This window comes from Thunnus maccoyii, chromosome 13 (assembly GCF_910596095.1).
Source record: "Thunnus maccoyii chromosome 13, fThuMac1.1, whole genome shotgun sequence".
Lineage (NCBI taxonomy): Eukaryota > Metazoa > Chordata > Actinopteri > Scombriformes > Scombridae > Thunnus > Thunnus maccoyii.
The window spans coordinates 14,657,935-14,671,797 of record NC_056545.1 but is presented as its reverse complement, the minus strand read 5'-3'; the positions used below and the strand labels follow the sequence as shown (position 1 = coordinate 14,671,797).

General features: G+C 37.5%; 1 protein-coding gene across 2 annotated transcripts; it reads right to left on the bottom strand.

Annotated features, from left to right (window-relative positions):
- Positions 1-648: 648 nt before the first annotated feature.
- Positions 649-12,049, bottom strand: adad2 (adenosine deaminase domain containing 2). Of its 2 annotated transcripts, none has more exons than XM_042432169.1 (11): positions 11,945-12,049; positions 9,325-9,493; positions 8,412-8,556; positions 7,744-7,873; positions 6,622-6,750; positions 5,466-5,616; positions 4,900-5,070; positions 4,604-4,818; positions 3,663-3,897; positions 1,106-1,238; positions 649-952 (listed from the first exon to the last, which is right to left on the bottom strand). In XM_042432169.1, the coding sequence occupies exons 2-11, from the start codon at positions 9,477-9,479 to the stop codon at positions 842-844; spliced, it is 1,575 nt and encodes a 524-aa protein (XP_042288103.1). In that variant the 5' UTR covers positions 9,480-9,493; positions 11,945-12,049; the 3' UTR covers positions 649-841. The 2 variants fall into 2 exon arrangements, with proteins under 2 accessions (XP_042288103.1, XP_042288104.1); XM_042432170.1 differs by having other exon boundaries at positions 5,466-5,613.
- Positions 12,050-13,863: the final 1,814 nt, after the last annotated feature.

Sequence of the window (13,863 nt, the reverse complement as noted above, 5' to 3'; positions counted from 1 at the left end):
TTGTTTTAATTTATCAATGAACTTCTTACAAAGTAGAGTAAACAGCAGAAACCTAAATGAAATCAATATTTGCTGTGAGCAGCTTTGCCTTTAAAACAGTAGCAGTTCTCCTCGGTACACTTTAACACAGTTTTTCATGGTAATCCCAGATTGACTCCATGATGTTGAGATCAGGGCTCTATGGGGGGCATATCATACCATCTGTTGCAGGACTCATCATTCTTCTTGTTGCTGAAAATAGTTCTTTATGACTCTAGCTGTATGCTTGGGGTCAATGTCATGTCATGAATAATTTGGGACCAATCAAACACCTCCTTGATGGTATTGCATAATGGATGAAAATCTAAACATCTAGGGTGCCTAAAACTTTTGCACAGTGCTGTATATGTATATATAAGATCTCAGAATGTTTCAACAGTGAATGACACTAAACTCTTCACACCAGTGACTGGTTGCATTATTTGGTTGGTACATCAACACAAAATACTGTATTTTTAATCAGTATGAGCTTTTAGCTAGAGAACGACAGGTAAGTGATAATGTTGTTCAATTGTACTTGACAGGGTAGACAATGTTCCCCACTTTTTATACTTTTAGCCTTTAACCGATGCTTCTCCACCCACAATTTATTTAGACTGACTACTTCACTATGGTGCATAACAGTAGGGTCTCGTTTATTTTTCTCAAACACCTACACAAACTGAAAACAACACCGACATTTTAAATAAAACAAAACTAGAATTACTGTTAAGTGTAACTAGCGAAGTGCACTGCACAGAACAACAGCAAACAAAATCTAAACAGCAACTTGGCCCTCTAAGTGGCCCTTCTGGGAGGACGTTCAAGCGCTAAAGCAGTCCACAAGCTTTTTAGAATTCCAGGGACCCGCTTGTTCGCTCAGAAACTGTTGCTTGACCAGATCTTTGACCGTCTGGTAGACGACGGCTTCCACCTGTAAGAAAACAAACCATTTACAACATCATGCATCATATTTGATGAAGAACTGCATTGAAGCACTGTTACAAAACACTTGAGCATTTGCAGCATGCACTGCACATTCACCATAGCCACACTTCATAGTTTTGCATCTGTAGCTGACATACACCTTGATGCTGTGGTAAGTGGGAAGATCCAGCAGATAGCTATGCCCACCCAGCTGTGCAACTAGGCGGAAAGAACTGTAGAGGGCTCTCTTGCAAAGTCTGCTGGAGAAACCAGGCCCACTCACAGATGGAGAGCTGGAAAATAACAGAAAAAGTAATAAAGTGCACAATAAATAACATTACAATGATGGATGTTTCCATTTACATACATTGATTACTTCATTTATACTATTTTAAAACATTTCTCACCAAAATACACATTGTTTGTGTCTTTAAACATCTAATAAATACATTAAATGTTTTTTCCAAACACCACAAAGTGCTTTTTAGAAATGTTTGAATTCTGCACTGATAACCTTCCATGTTGTTCAATGTATGTCTGTTGTGTATGTCCTTACTTGAGATATGGACATCATTTGAGGGTATGTTGTATCCAGCTCAAATCCATTAAAAAAATCTGTGCTACAAGCAAGTCAATTTGAGTTAGTTGCCCAGTGAAATAACGGCACCTTCTTGGCTGCTGAAGATATAGACTTGCTTTGCAGTGTGTGTAACCTTTTAAAACCACCAATGTACCATAAAGATACAGTTAGCTAGCAGCAGCGAGGGACTTCGATGGATAGCGTGCCTACAAGTATTTCCTCAAAAGACCAAATATTGTAAATGTTTGTTTACTTCAGCACGGTATTTAGTGACACCTGGTCATTTTAGTAACTTGTACTTGACAATGTTTTGGAGGATGCTGTCTCTACTGTTTGGGCAAACAATTTTTTACACTGTTTCATAGGGCTGTCGCAATATTGCAATACTGCACTATGGACAAGCCATCCGTAGGGGATGGCAAGCAACCACCACAACCGCTATGTTCATGTTTCTTCTTTTTTTCATGAGGCTAGGCCCTTCTTGTTTTACACTGTAATGTGTGTGTATTGAATGTTAACCCTCTGGGGTCGCATCAGTCATCTACGATCGTAAAAGCACTTATTTGTTACTTTTAATAATATCTCTCCATTACAACAAGCTGTCACTTATTCTTATAGTCCATCCAGGGGTTTGGTAATCCATCAAGGAAACACTTATTTTTGCACGCTTTTGAAATATAATAAAAGTTATTATTCAATGTTTTATGTACTTATTTATCAAACTCAGCTGTTGACCCTCTCCTCTCCAATCACAAGCTGTGTTACTAGGTGGTGGACATGCGCAAACCAACGTCGGTTACAAAATGGCGTATTGCCGATTTACAAACGTGATTGGAATGATTTATGCTGTGCCCTGAGCATTTAGAAATCTACTGCAATAATACCGCATACTGCACTGCTGAGCTACCCTTAATCACCGCAGAGGAAATTCCTTCTATGCGACAGCCCTACTGTTACACCAAAAATCAGTGTGGTCTGTTTGAGTGAGAGAAGGCAGGGTTTCCCCACAGGCAGCACTTATCGCCACCACTACCCAATTTCCTGTGGGAAACCCTGGAGTGGAACCCTGAGACGTGCATCAGTGGTGACAGGCTCAGTGTTGACCGTGGGGGTGGTATTGAGAATGAAAGCATTATTAGAAGCTGACATTAGCAGATGGTTGTGCAGGATAACTGATATCAAATCATTTAAAAAGGTCCGTTTCAAGACGACTACAATGACTATAGCCCGTTCTATTCCTCAGCCTACTCAAAACTTCCTTTGGCTTTTGATTATTATTCACAATTCATATATAACAGATTCTTCTTGGCAGAATTCAAGAGATTTGGTTAAAAGCCGAAGTTTTTAGGAAACAATTAACTGCTTTAGCACTGAAAACCAGAGCATAAAGAAGCTAGGACTAATTGGCATGCTATTTCTACATCACTAAATTAAAGAAGTCTCATGTGACACTAAGCAGCATATCCTTTTGTTTCACACTATAATTTGATTTTTTTTTCTTCCAGTAGCTGTTTTTACCTCCTTTCAGTTCATCTTCACCTCCCCCTGCACACTTCATGTACTGTATTCTTTCCCTGAAATTGTCTCTCTCCTTTTTCCAGGAGCCTATTTTTCTTTGTTTATTTATAGATTGTTTGAAAGGTGCTGCAGAGCTCACGCTGACACCTTAAACCATGGTGTCACCTAAAACTAATAGTTCATGTTGCAGGACAAAAGCTGAAATACTCAGCAACACTGCGAGCGCCAAGCAGGATCACAAATCTATTTGTGTCTGTAATCTCTGCTCAAGGACAATACAGCCTCCAGTGAGAGCCACGTCTGTGTCACACTAGCTACTGGACATCAGCAGTTGTCTGCAGCTACAAAGCCAAAAGATGGCAGGATCCCCAGGCCTCACTGAGGCTGTCAAACAAACGAACTGCAGAGTCTGCCAGCAGTACTACTCTATCCCTGGAACTGGCTGCAGGAGTGTAAATCGGGTAAGCTGTAGTCAGGTCAAGACTCTCTTCAAGAAGAGTACAGGACGCCATACTGGTCCCACGTTTTTGATGCAGGGACAAGTTACTGCACAAGTTCATGCAGTTTGCAAGGAAGCGTGCAGAAGATTTATTTCTTGTACGATGTGTCTGCTTCTTACCCGTCAATGATGAAGCCCTTGGTACTGTCCAGAACTTCAATATCCTTGTCTCCGTGGCACCAGTTGATGCTGAGGTCATCATGCCGTGGGGAGGTCACAACAGGCCCCACTTGGTCACCACAGAGAAAGAAGATGTTGTGTTTCTTGTAGGATGGCGGCAGTAAGTCCTCCCATCCATCACCCAGTCGCTTGTTGGTGATATCAGAGACTCCCTCATTTAAGAGCTTCTGGCCCCCTAAATAAACACGACAATATCAGTAACACAGAGGTGAATGACAATCAACTATGTAACATTACATACTGAGAAGACCTCCCATGACATCAAGTATGTCATATTATATCATATCATATCAGCCCAACACCTTCAGTTTACCAATTTCAAAAACATCCCACTCACTATTTATGACAACATTGGAAATTATACCATCTGGATGTAAAATACCAAGCTTTACAGTGTTACCAAAACACCACCTTAAAAGGTAATTGTATTGTGTTATTTATTTCCAACAGGAATTAAAGGAACAGTTTGACATTTTAGGAAATATGGTCATTCGCTGTCTTGCAGAGCGTTGGTTGAGGAGATCCATACCATTCACATCTGTACACTACATATGAAGCTACAACCAGCAGCCTGTTAGCTTGTCTTAACACAAAATCTGGAAATGGGGAAACAGCTAGACTGGCTGTCTCCAAAGATAAAAAAAAAAAAACACCTGCCAGCACCTCTAAAGCTTACTAACTAAAATGTTACATCTAGTTTGTTTGATCCATAAAAAAATGTAAAAACAACACATGAAAACTCCAAAAAGCTGCTGGCTTTAAACGTTTCATATTTAGCGTACAGATATGAGAGTCTTATTTGCCTTCTCATAAAACTCTCCACAATGAAGCAAGTACACATGTTTCCCAAAATGTTTAACAATTGCTTTGAGGCTCTTTACCTAGCACCATGCTGGTGATGTAGACTGGCTGGATGAAGTGGCTCAGTAATGCACCCTGGACCCCAGTGACAGTCCAGCAACACAACTTGTCACTACCAGACATGCAGCAGACTTTGGCACCCCAGAAACTCGGGTCAAGGTAGGCTACAGGGACCAGCAGGCTCTTGGCATGATACTGCAGCTTCATAGAAGTCCATGTGTTGTTCGCAGAGCCCCTAAACAGGATATTACATTGTTTTTTTACTCGTTAAGATACTATTCTAATATGGATATTGAAACAATCAAAAGAAGGGTACTTGAAGTAGAAATTCTTAGCTGCTCCTTCAGGACACTGATTGGTGTAGAGATGCAGGCTGATCTTGGATTTGAGTTGAAGCTGGTGGCTGTCTGCACTGCTCTCAAATATACAGTTCTCCTTGGCCTTTGGATCAGCATCAAAGAACAGCAGAAGCTGTTTGTACAGAAACCTGAACACAGGCAGAAAATACCAATTTCACTTTGAGCCGCACCAGTACTTTCAATGCACCAGAAGCACCATCATCGGGTGCAAGAAAGCGAGCGAGACGATCCAGACTGCATGCACTCTAACAACAATAATAATAATAATAATAATAACAACTTAATTTATATAGTACCTTTCAAAACTACTGTTACAAAGTGCTTCACAAACAAGGACAAATAAAAGAAAGCAGGAAGCAATAACATACAAAATCACAGCCAAGAAAAAGCTATATTTATACATTTTATGTTTAAAGTTAAGATTTAGTAAATTAGGAAACGCTTTAACACTTCCAATATTAATATTGAGCTTCACATGGCTAAGTTCTTCATCCTCTCAGGAAGCCATATCAGCGGTTTGTACCTTAGAAGAGACCGTCTGGCGATGATGATGGCGTGGCAGTCATGGACCATCGTCCCATTGTAGCAAAGCCACTTGTTGCAGCTTAAACGGCCTGCTCCAAACGCCACCACCTTGTAATGCTCACATGGACGACCAGCTGTGTCTAACACTTCTAGGGAGGATATGAAGATATTTTTCTTTCCAATTTATTATTAGCTTTGTCGCTTTAGTTAATGACAACTCCTTGAGACAGAATGACAGAGATAAGATTGAAACAAAACTCTTTAAAAGCCTGGGCAGAATATAAAAGACAGAGAAGCTAGCAAGCGTGAAATACCGTTTGAGTGCACTTCATATGCCATTCTCCTCATTCTCCATTCAAACCATAGCTTGTGACTAAAAGGACAGATTTCAAAAGAGCTTAATGACCTCTAAAATTAAAAATACTTCTAGGAGAAGGAGACAGATTTCATTGCCCAATATGAATTAACATGCTGCAACCTATAGGATATACTGTGTATATATATATATATATATACACACACACACACACACACACACAGATACATTAATATACTATAATATAATATATGTCAATCTTAATGTTATTTAAATGCTATTTTGTTTCATTGACTTTTGATGCTTTGGCAATATTGTTGTTGTGTTGTTTATGCCAATAAAGCGAATTTGAACTTGAATCTGTAGGTTATGATGGATCAGATTGACAGATTTACTTAAATAAAAAAGAAAATATCAGCTCTTCAGCATTGAAATGTCAAAATCATGTCCAGAACTTGAGCACGAGGATAAATGTAGTTTTGTTTCTAAGTGAATGGATATAAACAGAAATGTATTCACTTTTTTACAATACTGTTAATTGTCCTTAAGTCAACCTTTTACCTTTTAATAGTTCTCTCAAATTCTCTTAAAGTAGTTTTACTGTTAAATGAAAGACTATTTTTTCATACTGTATGTCAGTGTCACATTTATATTCTTTATCTGCACCTGCGTTAAAGTAATATCATGCTTATATTGAGTTAAACATTTAGACCCAAAACACTACTAGTCATTAATGACAAAATAAGCACTTAAAATGAAGAATTAAGAGCTGTTTCATTGAAAAATAAAGGATATAAACTGGTCTTTTAATAAATCTAAGGTCAAATAAGGAGCTCACCTCTTATCAAGACAAATGCTGCCATGTGGCTCTTACAGCCTTGGAAATCAGGACACATCTTCAGGAGGCTGTCAAACTTCTCACTGCTTATTGCCGCCATGTGATTCTTGTGCCAGTCAGTACGCCAAACTGGAAGACAGGAAAAAATAAAACCAAAAGACAGCTATATAATCAGCGATGGAGAGTATTTTGGACATCACCAATCCTTATTATGTCCTTCAAATGCTAGTGATGAGTAGTAATGCTTGCCTTGAACATTTTATATCCTACAATTGCAGTAAATGTACCTTCAAAGTCTCTCTGGTACCCAGAGCAACACCCCACCTCCCCTCATAATGCATCCCATTGTCTTAACACAAGGCTGATTTCAGTCTGAATACCCAATTAATTGTAATTGTAAATCTTAACAAAGAGTCACTCAAAGCATATTTTCATCTAGTTTTTTCCCATATGCTGTGTGTATGTATATATGTGTATGTATATATATATATATATATATATATATATATATATATATATATATATATATATATATATATATATCATGTATTCTGCCAAGAAATTGCCAGAATACATGCTGAAGAAGGGCGTCTTGCTCGCAAAGTCCGTATGGCAATATTAAAAACCCAGTCTTCAAGGTCTAATTGTGAGTTGAGCGTGTTGTATCTTATTTACAATAAGTGCTTTAAAACTCCACACAAACAAAAGCCTGTTTTTTTTTTTGTTTTTTGTTTTTTAAATGAGCAATAAGCGTTAGCATGAGGTATTGAGGTTTGATAAAATAACTTCCAGTCTGTAATGGAAGATGGACGGTGACAAATGGCAACAGGGAGGCAGTGTGCTGACTGGAGAAGTGAGGAGGTTATGGGAAAACTTAGGTAGGTTGAACAAGAGATGGGCAGCACCGTTCAGGACTAGCTGCAGAGCACATGCATCATTATTCTGATGTTCGTCTGTGCCACATGCGTTCCTCCCTGCATGTTATGAACAGCGCTACACTGAGACATTGTGGCAACAGTCAAACTGGCAGATCTGATTTTAGGAATGTCTACATCATGATTAGATATTGTATGCCCTTTCCCTGCTGACATCACACGTGTAGTGCGACTACTATTACTGCACATTCAGTCTTTGTGCTCCAGTCGATGTCCTTTTTCTGGTCCAGGAGGAGCTCTTCATCAGAGAGTACGCTTTCGGCAGGTGACATACCAGAGAGAGAGAGGACAGCTGCATCGTCATTTGAGTCTTCATCCTGTGAAAACCAAAATCACTCTACTAAAAATTGGGATCATGAGTTTCTCCTCTAATTAATCTGTAATCTTCTTCTCTCATGTTAATTTAGGAATTCATGCTGTGGTCATGACTTTGTCGGCAGATGTGAGCAAACTGCTTACATGTGCTTGCACATGTTCACATGAGACGAGAAGGATGATGTAATGTGCAAGATAAGCTGTGAACATGGGATATAAATGATCAATGTTTAAGTGACAAGGTGGCTGCAGATTAAGTAACACAAATGTTCAGATTTCACTTCGATGATGTCAGATTTTAAAAAATGAATGAATACCGTCATTTATTCCCACATCATTTCAGGTTGTCCGTCAAGGATGCCTTCCAAATAAAAGCAGAGAAGGTTTTCCCCCCCAGGAAATAGGTTACTGGAGGAGATAAGCTGAGTCTGACAGATGCTGACAGCATCTCATCTTCTGTGATAACCTAACATATTCTACATTTTGCCTTTGCTACGGTATGCAACAAGCACCTGACATTACCTCTTTCCATTTATTTACCTCAGCTCCCACTAGGATGTCTCCACAGTCAAGTTTATCTTTGAGTTTGGGGATTGAAGCTCTCTCAATTCTGAGTCTGTCACCTCCTTCAGAGGGTAAAACTTCTTTTACTTGATCATGGTCTCCGGAAGCAGACAGATTTTTCCTATTAGGGTAACAGGAACAGATTTAACTGAGCAGCTGGTCACTCAAAATGTCTGCAAGGAGCAGGGAAGGAGGTTTAGGGCTGGAGGGTGAGGTTCAAGAGCAAGGCATCATTACAAGGTTCACCAGTGTCTAATAAACCCTTTTTCCAACCTGCATGTTTCAGTAGAAGTGTTATGGAATGGCCTGTGGACTCACAAATGAGATCAAAGAGCTTAATTTACATTTCAGGTATTCAGCTGACAAAGATTTTTTTGGGGGGATACTTTGGCCTACCATTAAAGGTAGATTTTCTATTAATGTTAAAATAGAAGAAAAAAATGCAAAAAGCGGATGACTGACAACAGCAACAAAGGTTTAGATCAGATTCAAAGCAAGTACATGAAATGTATCACAACCAGATGAGCCGCTGGGCTGTTCACTGTCCTGAAACTATGGGTGCACTTATTAATGAGCTTTGGTAACTGACAGTGTGTGCGCCCACACACACACACTGCCAGCAGGCTCCTCACCTATCCGTTCTGAAACCTCAGTAACAAGCTGCCACAACGTAACGTAAAAGTCAAATATCTCTGACAAAGACACAGTTATGACTTGGTCTGGAACTGGTCTGTCCAAACACTGTCATGGGTAAAGGCAGGATGTGCAGGTACTGGGAAGACATAAATGTCCAATCATTAATCTAGACAAGTGTACAATTAGTAAGCAGCTGGCTGTTCTGGTAGTATTACTATAACCGTACATACAACTCCGACACCTTTTCCATTACCTCAGCGAAGTAGCGGCGCTGTTACAACTTAAAGCATCATCTGTCAACTGGACCCGGGGATGTGAGAGGTGTGAGCTTGGCTCAAAGTCTGGCAGAGAATGAAAACTAGCAGCACCTCTTCTTGGACTGGATTTAAATGCGTCTTGATCCGCCATGCTTTTCAAGCACCCTATAAAAACAAGAAATTAGGTTAGTGTGAGCGCACTTTTTAACTGTGCCAATATAATCAATAGATTGGCTCCTTTCACAACTGTGCCGGAATTTCCTATTTTTGTTTTGTTTAGGAGCCACTAGCCCTAATTTTGCTCATTATTTCTATTTCATGGTGCCGTCATCTGATAACTTCTTACAATAAGAACTGTTCTGTTACTAGTGAGGAAACCACATTTGTTTGTTTCTTTAAAGTAGCATCTGACATGACTGACTTTATTTACAGTAATACTAATAAAATTACATGATGCAAATGTTCAAGTAACTTAATAATAAGTAATATTTGTTTAAATCTGAAATGGATTATTTTCAACAACTTGAATTTCTACAAAAGGTCAGTAATTTTGTCTTCATTGGACTCATTGTTTCCATACATGAACCCTGATAAAATGAGTGATGCACTGAACTTTTCTCTTGATGTATTTGGTTGTGGACATCAGTGTGCTGGTTTGATCCTGCTTTGACAAGACAGCTTGTCATAATAATCATTCAATAATAATAATTTTTGCCTATTTTTACCAAGTGTTAACTGCAATGTAATATTCATGATGCCTGTTGCTAGCAAACTTACTTGTAGCCAGTACACATTTACCTGGAGTTGACACCATTAGTGGATAAATCGGTTAGTAAATCAACAAAAAACTAATGGTTAACTTTTCTGGTGATTGATTACTTGTTTAAATCCCTTTTTCAGCCATTCTGTGGTTGCTCAGTTCTTATGATTTGCTGTTTTTCTATGTTACATATCACTGTACTGTTGTTGGTCAGACAAAAAAAGACATCTGAAGACGTCATCTCGGGCTTAAATTATGATGTACAATGAATTTCTGATGATTTATAGCTTTCTTGCCACATATTGAGAATTTGCTATTGTTTTTAAAGCTATTCCAGATGGTCTGCATGTTTTAGATGTTTTCCTCTCTCAACACACCTGATTCAAGTGATCAGCTCCTCATCAAGCTCTGCAGAAGCCTGATAACGACCCATTTGTTTGAATCAGGGGTGTTGAAGCAGAGAAACATCTAAAACATGCAGGGCAGGGATGCAGCAGGACAGGGATGGAAAAACACTGGGATAGAGAAATACATTTAAAAAGCCTACATGACAAATATCCCACTAATGTTTTTGTTTCACATTTTGCTGATGTAGATGCTAACTGTACTTTTTGTAAAAATGAAAATAAATAATTTCTTTTCCCAATTGTAACTTAGTTGCCAGATTGGTCAGATTTTAGTTGTCATTTCTATCATAGACATAATTTTAAACTTTCTGTTACAGAAGTTATAATATATTTTGAATGTAAAGACCCTAAAATTGATTTTATTAACATGATGATTATAACGGGTATAATCTTATTCACAATTTTTTTCAGTTTTTCAAAGAAATTACAATTGTTCTCTGTTCCATCATGATTTCACATATTTTTTGAACTCTAAAATCTCTTTAAAACAAAAAGAGTACATGTACATTTGATTATTATAATTGCATTTTTGAAAACATATAGAGTAGTCTACTTTTATTATTGTTTATTTTATTGGCATTATCTGTCGATTTTGTATTTCAATTGTATTTCAGATTATAATTTCAATTCACAATGGTTCACATTTGGACTTTGGATAGATAGATAGATAGATAGATAGATAGATAGATAGATAGAGTTATTAAACCACTTGAGAGAAAAGCTCTCATTTCCAAGTGTAAAATATACAAAGCATAAATACAACAAACACAAGACAAATGACTTACAAAAATACAAATAAATGATGAAATGGAATGTGTTACTATACATAAAGTTTCAATTAAAATAAAAATAAATGAATAAGACATTTGTCACTACTTTCTGTCATTATTAGCCAACCACCATTAGGCCTAAGCTTATCGAGGAAACAACTGACAGGTTAATCTAACTTATAATGAAAATAATTAATTTTAGCCCTACATTTGACTTACTGTCATAGTAGAAAACAGACAGCGATTTTTGTTGTTTTGCAGTTACTTGTTAATCAATAATAATCAATTTAACGTTAAAGTCAAGCCAACTAAACTAAACTAAGTCTATCAAGCACCCAGCGAAGACGAACAATACAACCTCGAAGACAGGTGAGCGGTTAGTTTAACTTCCCTATTGACAAAGTTGGCAATCTTAAGTGCTTTGGCAAATCTAAGAGATTGAAAAAGTTTCACTCGTTTTAAGACAAAACTATGAAACATAAAAGTTAGACGTCAACATTGAAGTAGCTAGCTGAGGTTTGCTAATGCTTTAGCTGCTAGCTAACGTTAACTCTTTCTGTCCCGTCCGTCATTCTTAAAATAAAAAAACAAACATTTTACCGTTTAACGCAGAGTTTGTATGAGGTTAAATGATTTAAACTTCCAAGTGAATTGTGGTTAAACAGCACCATATGTTTACCTTCAGTTTTTATGCATTCCTCAAAGCTGAAAGAGACGAACTTGTCGCGGTGTTGTATCCACTGTCCAGCTATCTGAATCCAGCCGCAGTGTGTTTTAAATTGCGTGTTTTGTTAATGTATTTGGTTTATTATGGAGTCGCCACAAACTCTGGCGCCCTCCTGTGGACTCTCACAGTATCGCTGTGTGATATCTTTTACCACTGAAAAGCTTTTTTTTTTTTTTTTTACCACAAACAAAGCAACTAACACTGTCCAAGAATAAATATAATAATAAAATAAACATCCATAAATTGATTCTGATGTTAGGGAAGGACACTTATAAGTATGTTTTCGTAAAAATAATTGAAATGTTAATGTAGGTGTCGGCCTACGCAGTATGTAAAAAGATACAGAGAAACACATGGAACACGGTGATCAATCAAAGCCATAAATAAAGTTTAATATCACTGCCGTTAACTTTATGCAAGTAATGTATCAATAATGTGACAGTAGTCTAGAGCTGCAACAATCAGTTGATCAACAGAAAATTAATTATTATACTATGTTGATAATTGATTAATCATTTTGAGACATTTTTCTAATAAAAATGTCCAAATTCTCCGATTCCAGCTTAGCAAATGTGAATATCTTCTGGTTTATTTAGTTTTCTATGATAGTGAACTAAATATCTTTGGGTTGTTGACTGTTGGTTGGGACAAAACAAGACCCTTGAGGAAGTCACGTCAGGCTTTGGGAAACAGTGATCCACATTTTTTGGACATTTTATAAACCCAATGACTAATTTATTAATTGAGAATCGCCAGATTAATCGATAATGAAAATAATCATTAGTTGCAGCCTTACAGTATTCCTTCACCATCATTTCCTACTGAAGGACACAAAAATGGAACAAAATGAGTATCATAATGTATCATGTCACTTCTCTCAGAATAAATGCAGTATGCAGTAAAAAGCAGATGTCCACATGGTGGAGACACAGGATACAAACTCTTTTAGGACTCTTCATGACATCCTCTAAATTGCTTGTCCCGTCCAATGTCAAAGGACAGGACCCTCTAAAAAAAACACTTTGCATGCAACAATACCTTACTGCTACTTCTAGAAACAATGGCTACAAATATAACTGTCATAATAACAAGCCATAATGGATAACAGTCGTTCATGAAAAATTAATACATTTATAAATTCAGGTTTGAAAGTTGTCGATCAGATCCACAACAAAATCGCTAAAAATGGTGTCCACATATTTTTGACTTTATCGTGTATAATCCTGTTAAATTGCTGTGCAACTATTTTACATACGCTTATACTTGTGTAAATAACCATTTCAGTGGTGTCACTTCACATGTTCCACATACATGATAGTTATAATGGGTTGTCAACGGATGGGTGGACATATAAAATGATGGTTAGACAGCAACTGAAGCATGAACTCAATATGTACAAGGTGAAATTTAAAAAATGACCAGGTGGATGTCCACTCATGTCTGTTACACAGTTGAGTAAATGTCATAGTTTCAAATCTCTATTTACACCATGATATCCATTTGGATGTCACCCATATTTGCTAGAAGTTAGATTGAATGTGGGGAAATAGAGGAAATGAAAGGGCTGATCTGTCATGTTTTATGTATAGATGCACTAAATAAGCAAATAGGTACAGAATGGTTTGGTGATTTCTATGAATTTTAAATCTGTAACCTTGCACACACACAACAAACATAAAAGCAAGCACTGAAAAGCTCCCATGATAAAAATGCAGTCAAATTAAACCTCACACAGACACACACAAACACAGTTAAGCTGCCCAAGTGTGTGGCTTTATTTGCAGTAGAGAAAACATTCCCCTGATCATTATGAAATTCAACACTGAACTCCATTTCTCTTCCCTTCACCTCAAGAGAAAACCTATCTGTCT

Bases quoted from the DNA above. Each gene is read 5' to 3' on its own strand.
- adad2 (XM_042432169.1), bottom strand. From the start codon at position 9,479: ATGGCGGATCAAGACGCATTTAAATCCAGTCCAAGAAGAGGTGCTGCT. The intron at 7,874-8,411 runs GTAAATAAATGG...TGGTTTTCACAG, and splicing joins ACATCCTAGTGGGAGCTGAG to GATGAAGACTCAAATGACGA. The intron at 6,751-7,743 runs GTGCAGTAATAG...CCTGTCTTCCAG, and splicing joins CTGGAGCACAAAGACTGAAT to TTTGGCGTACTGACTGGCAC.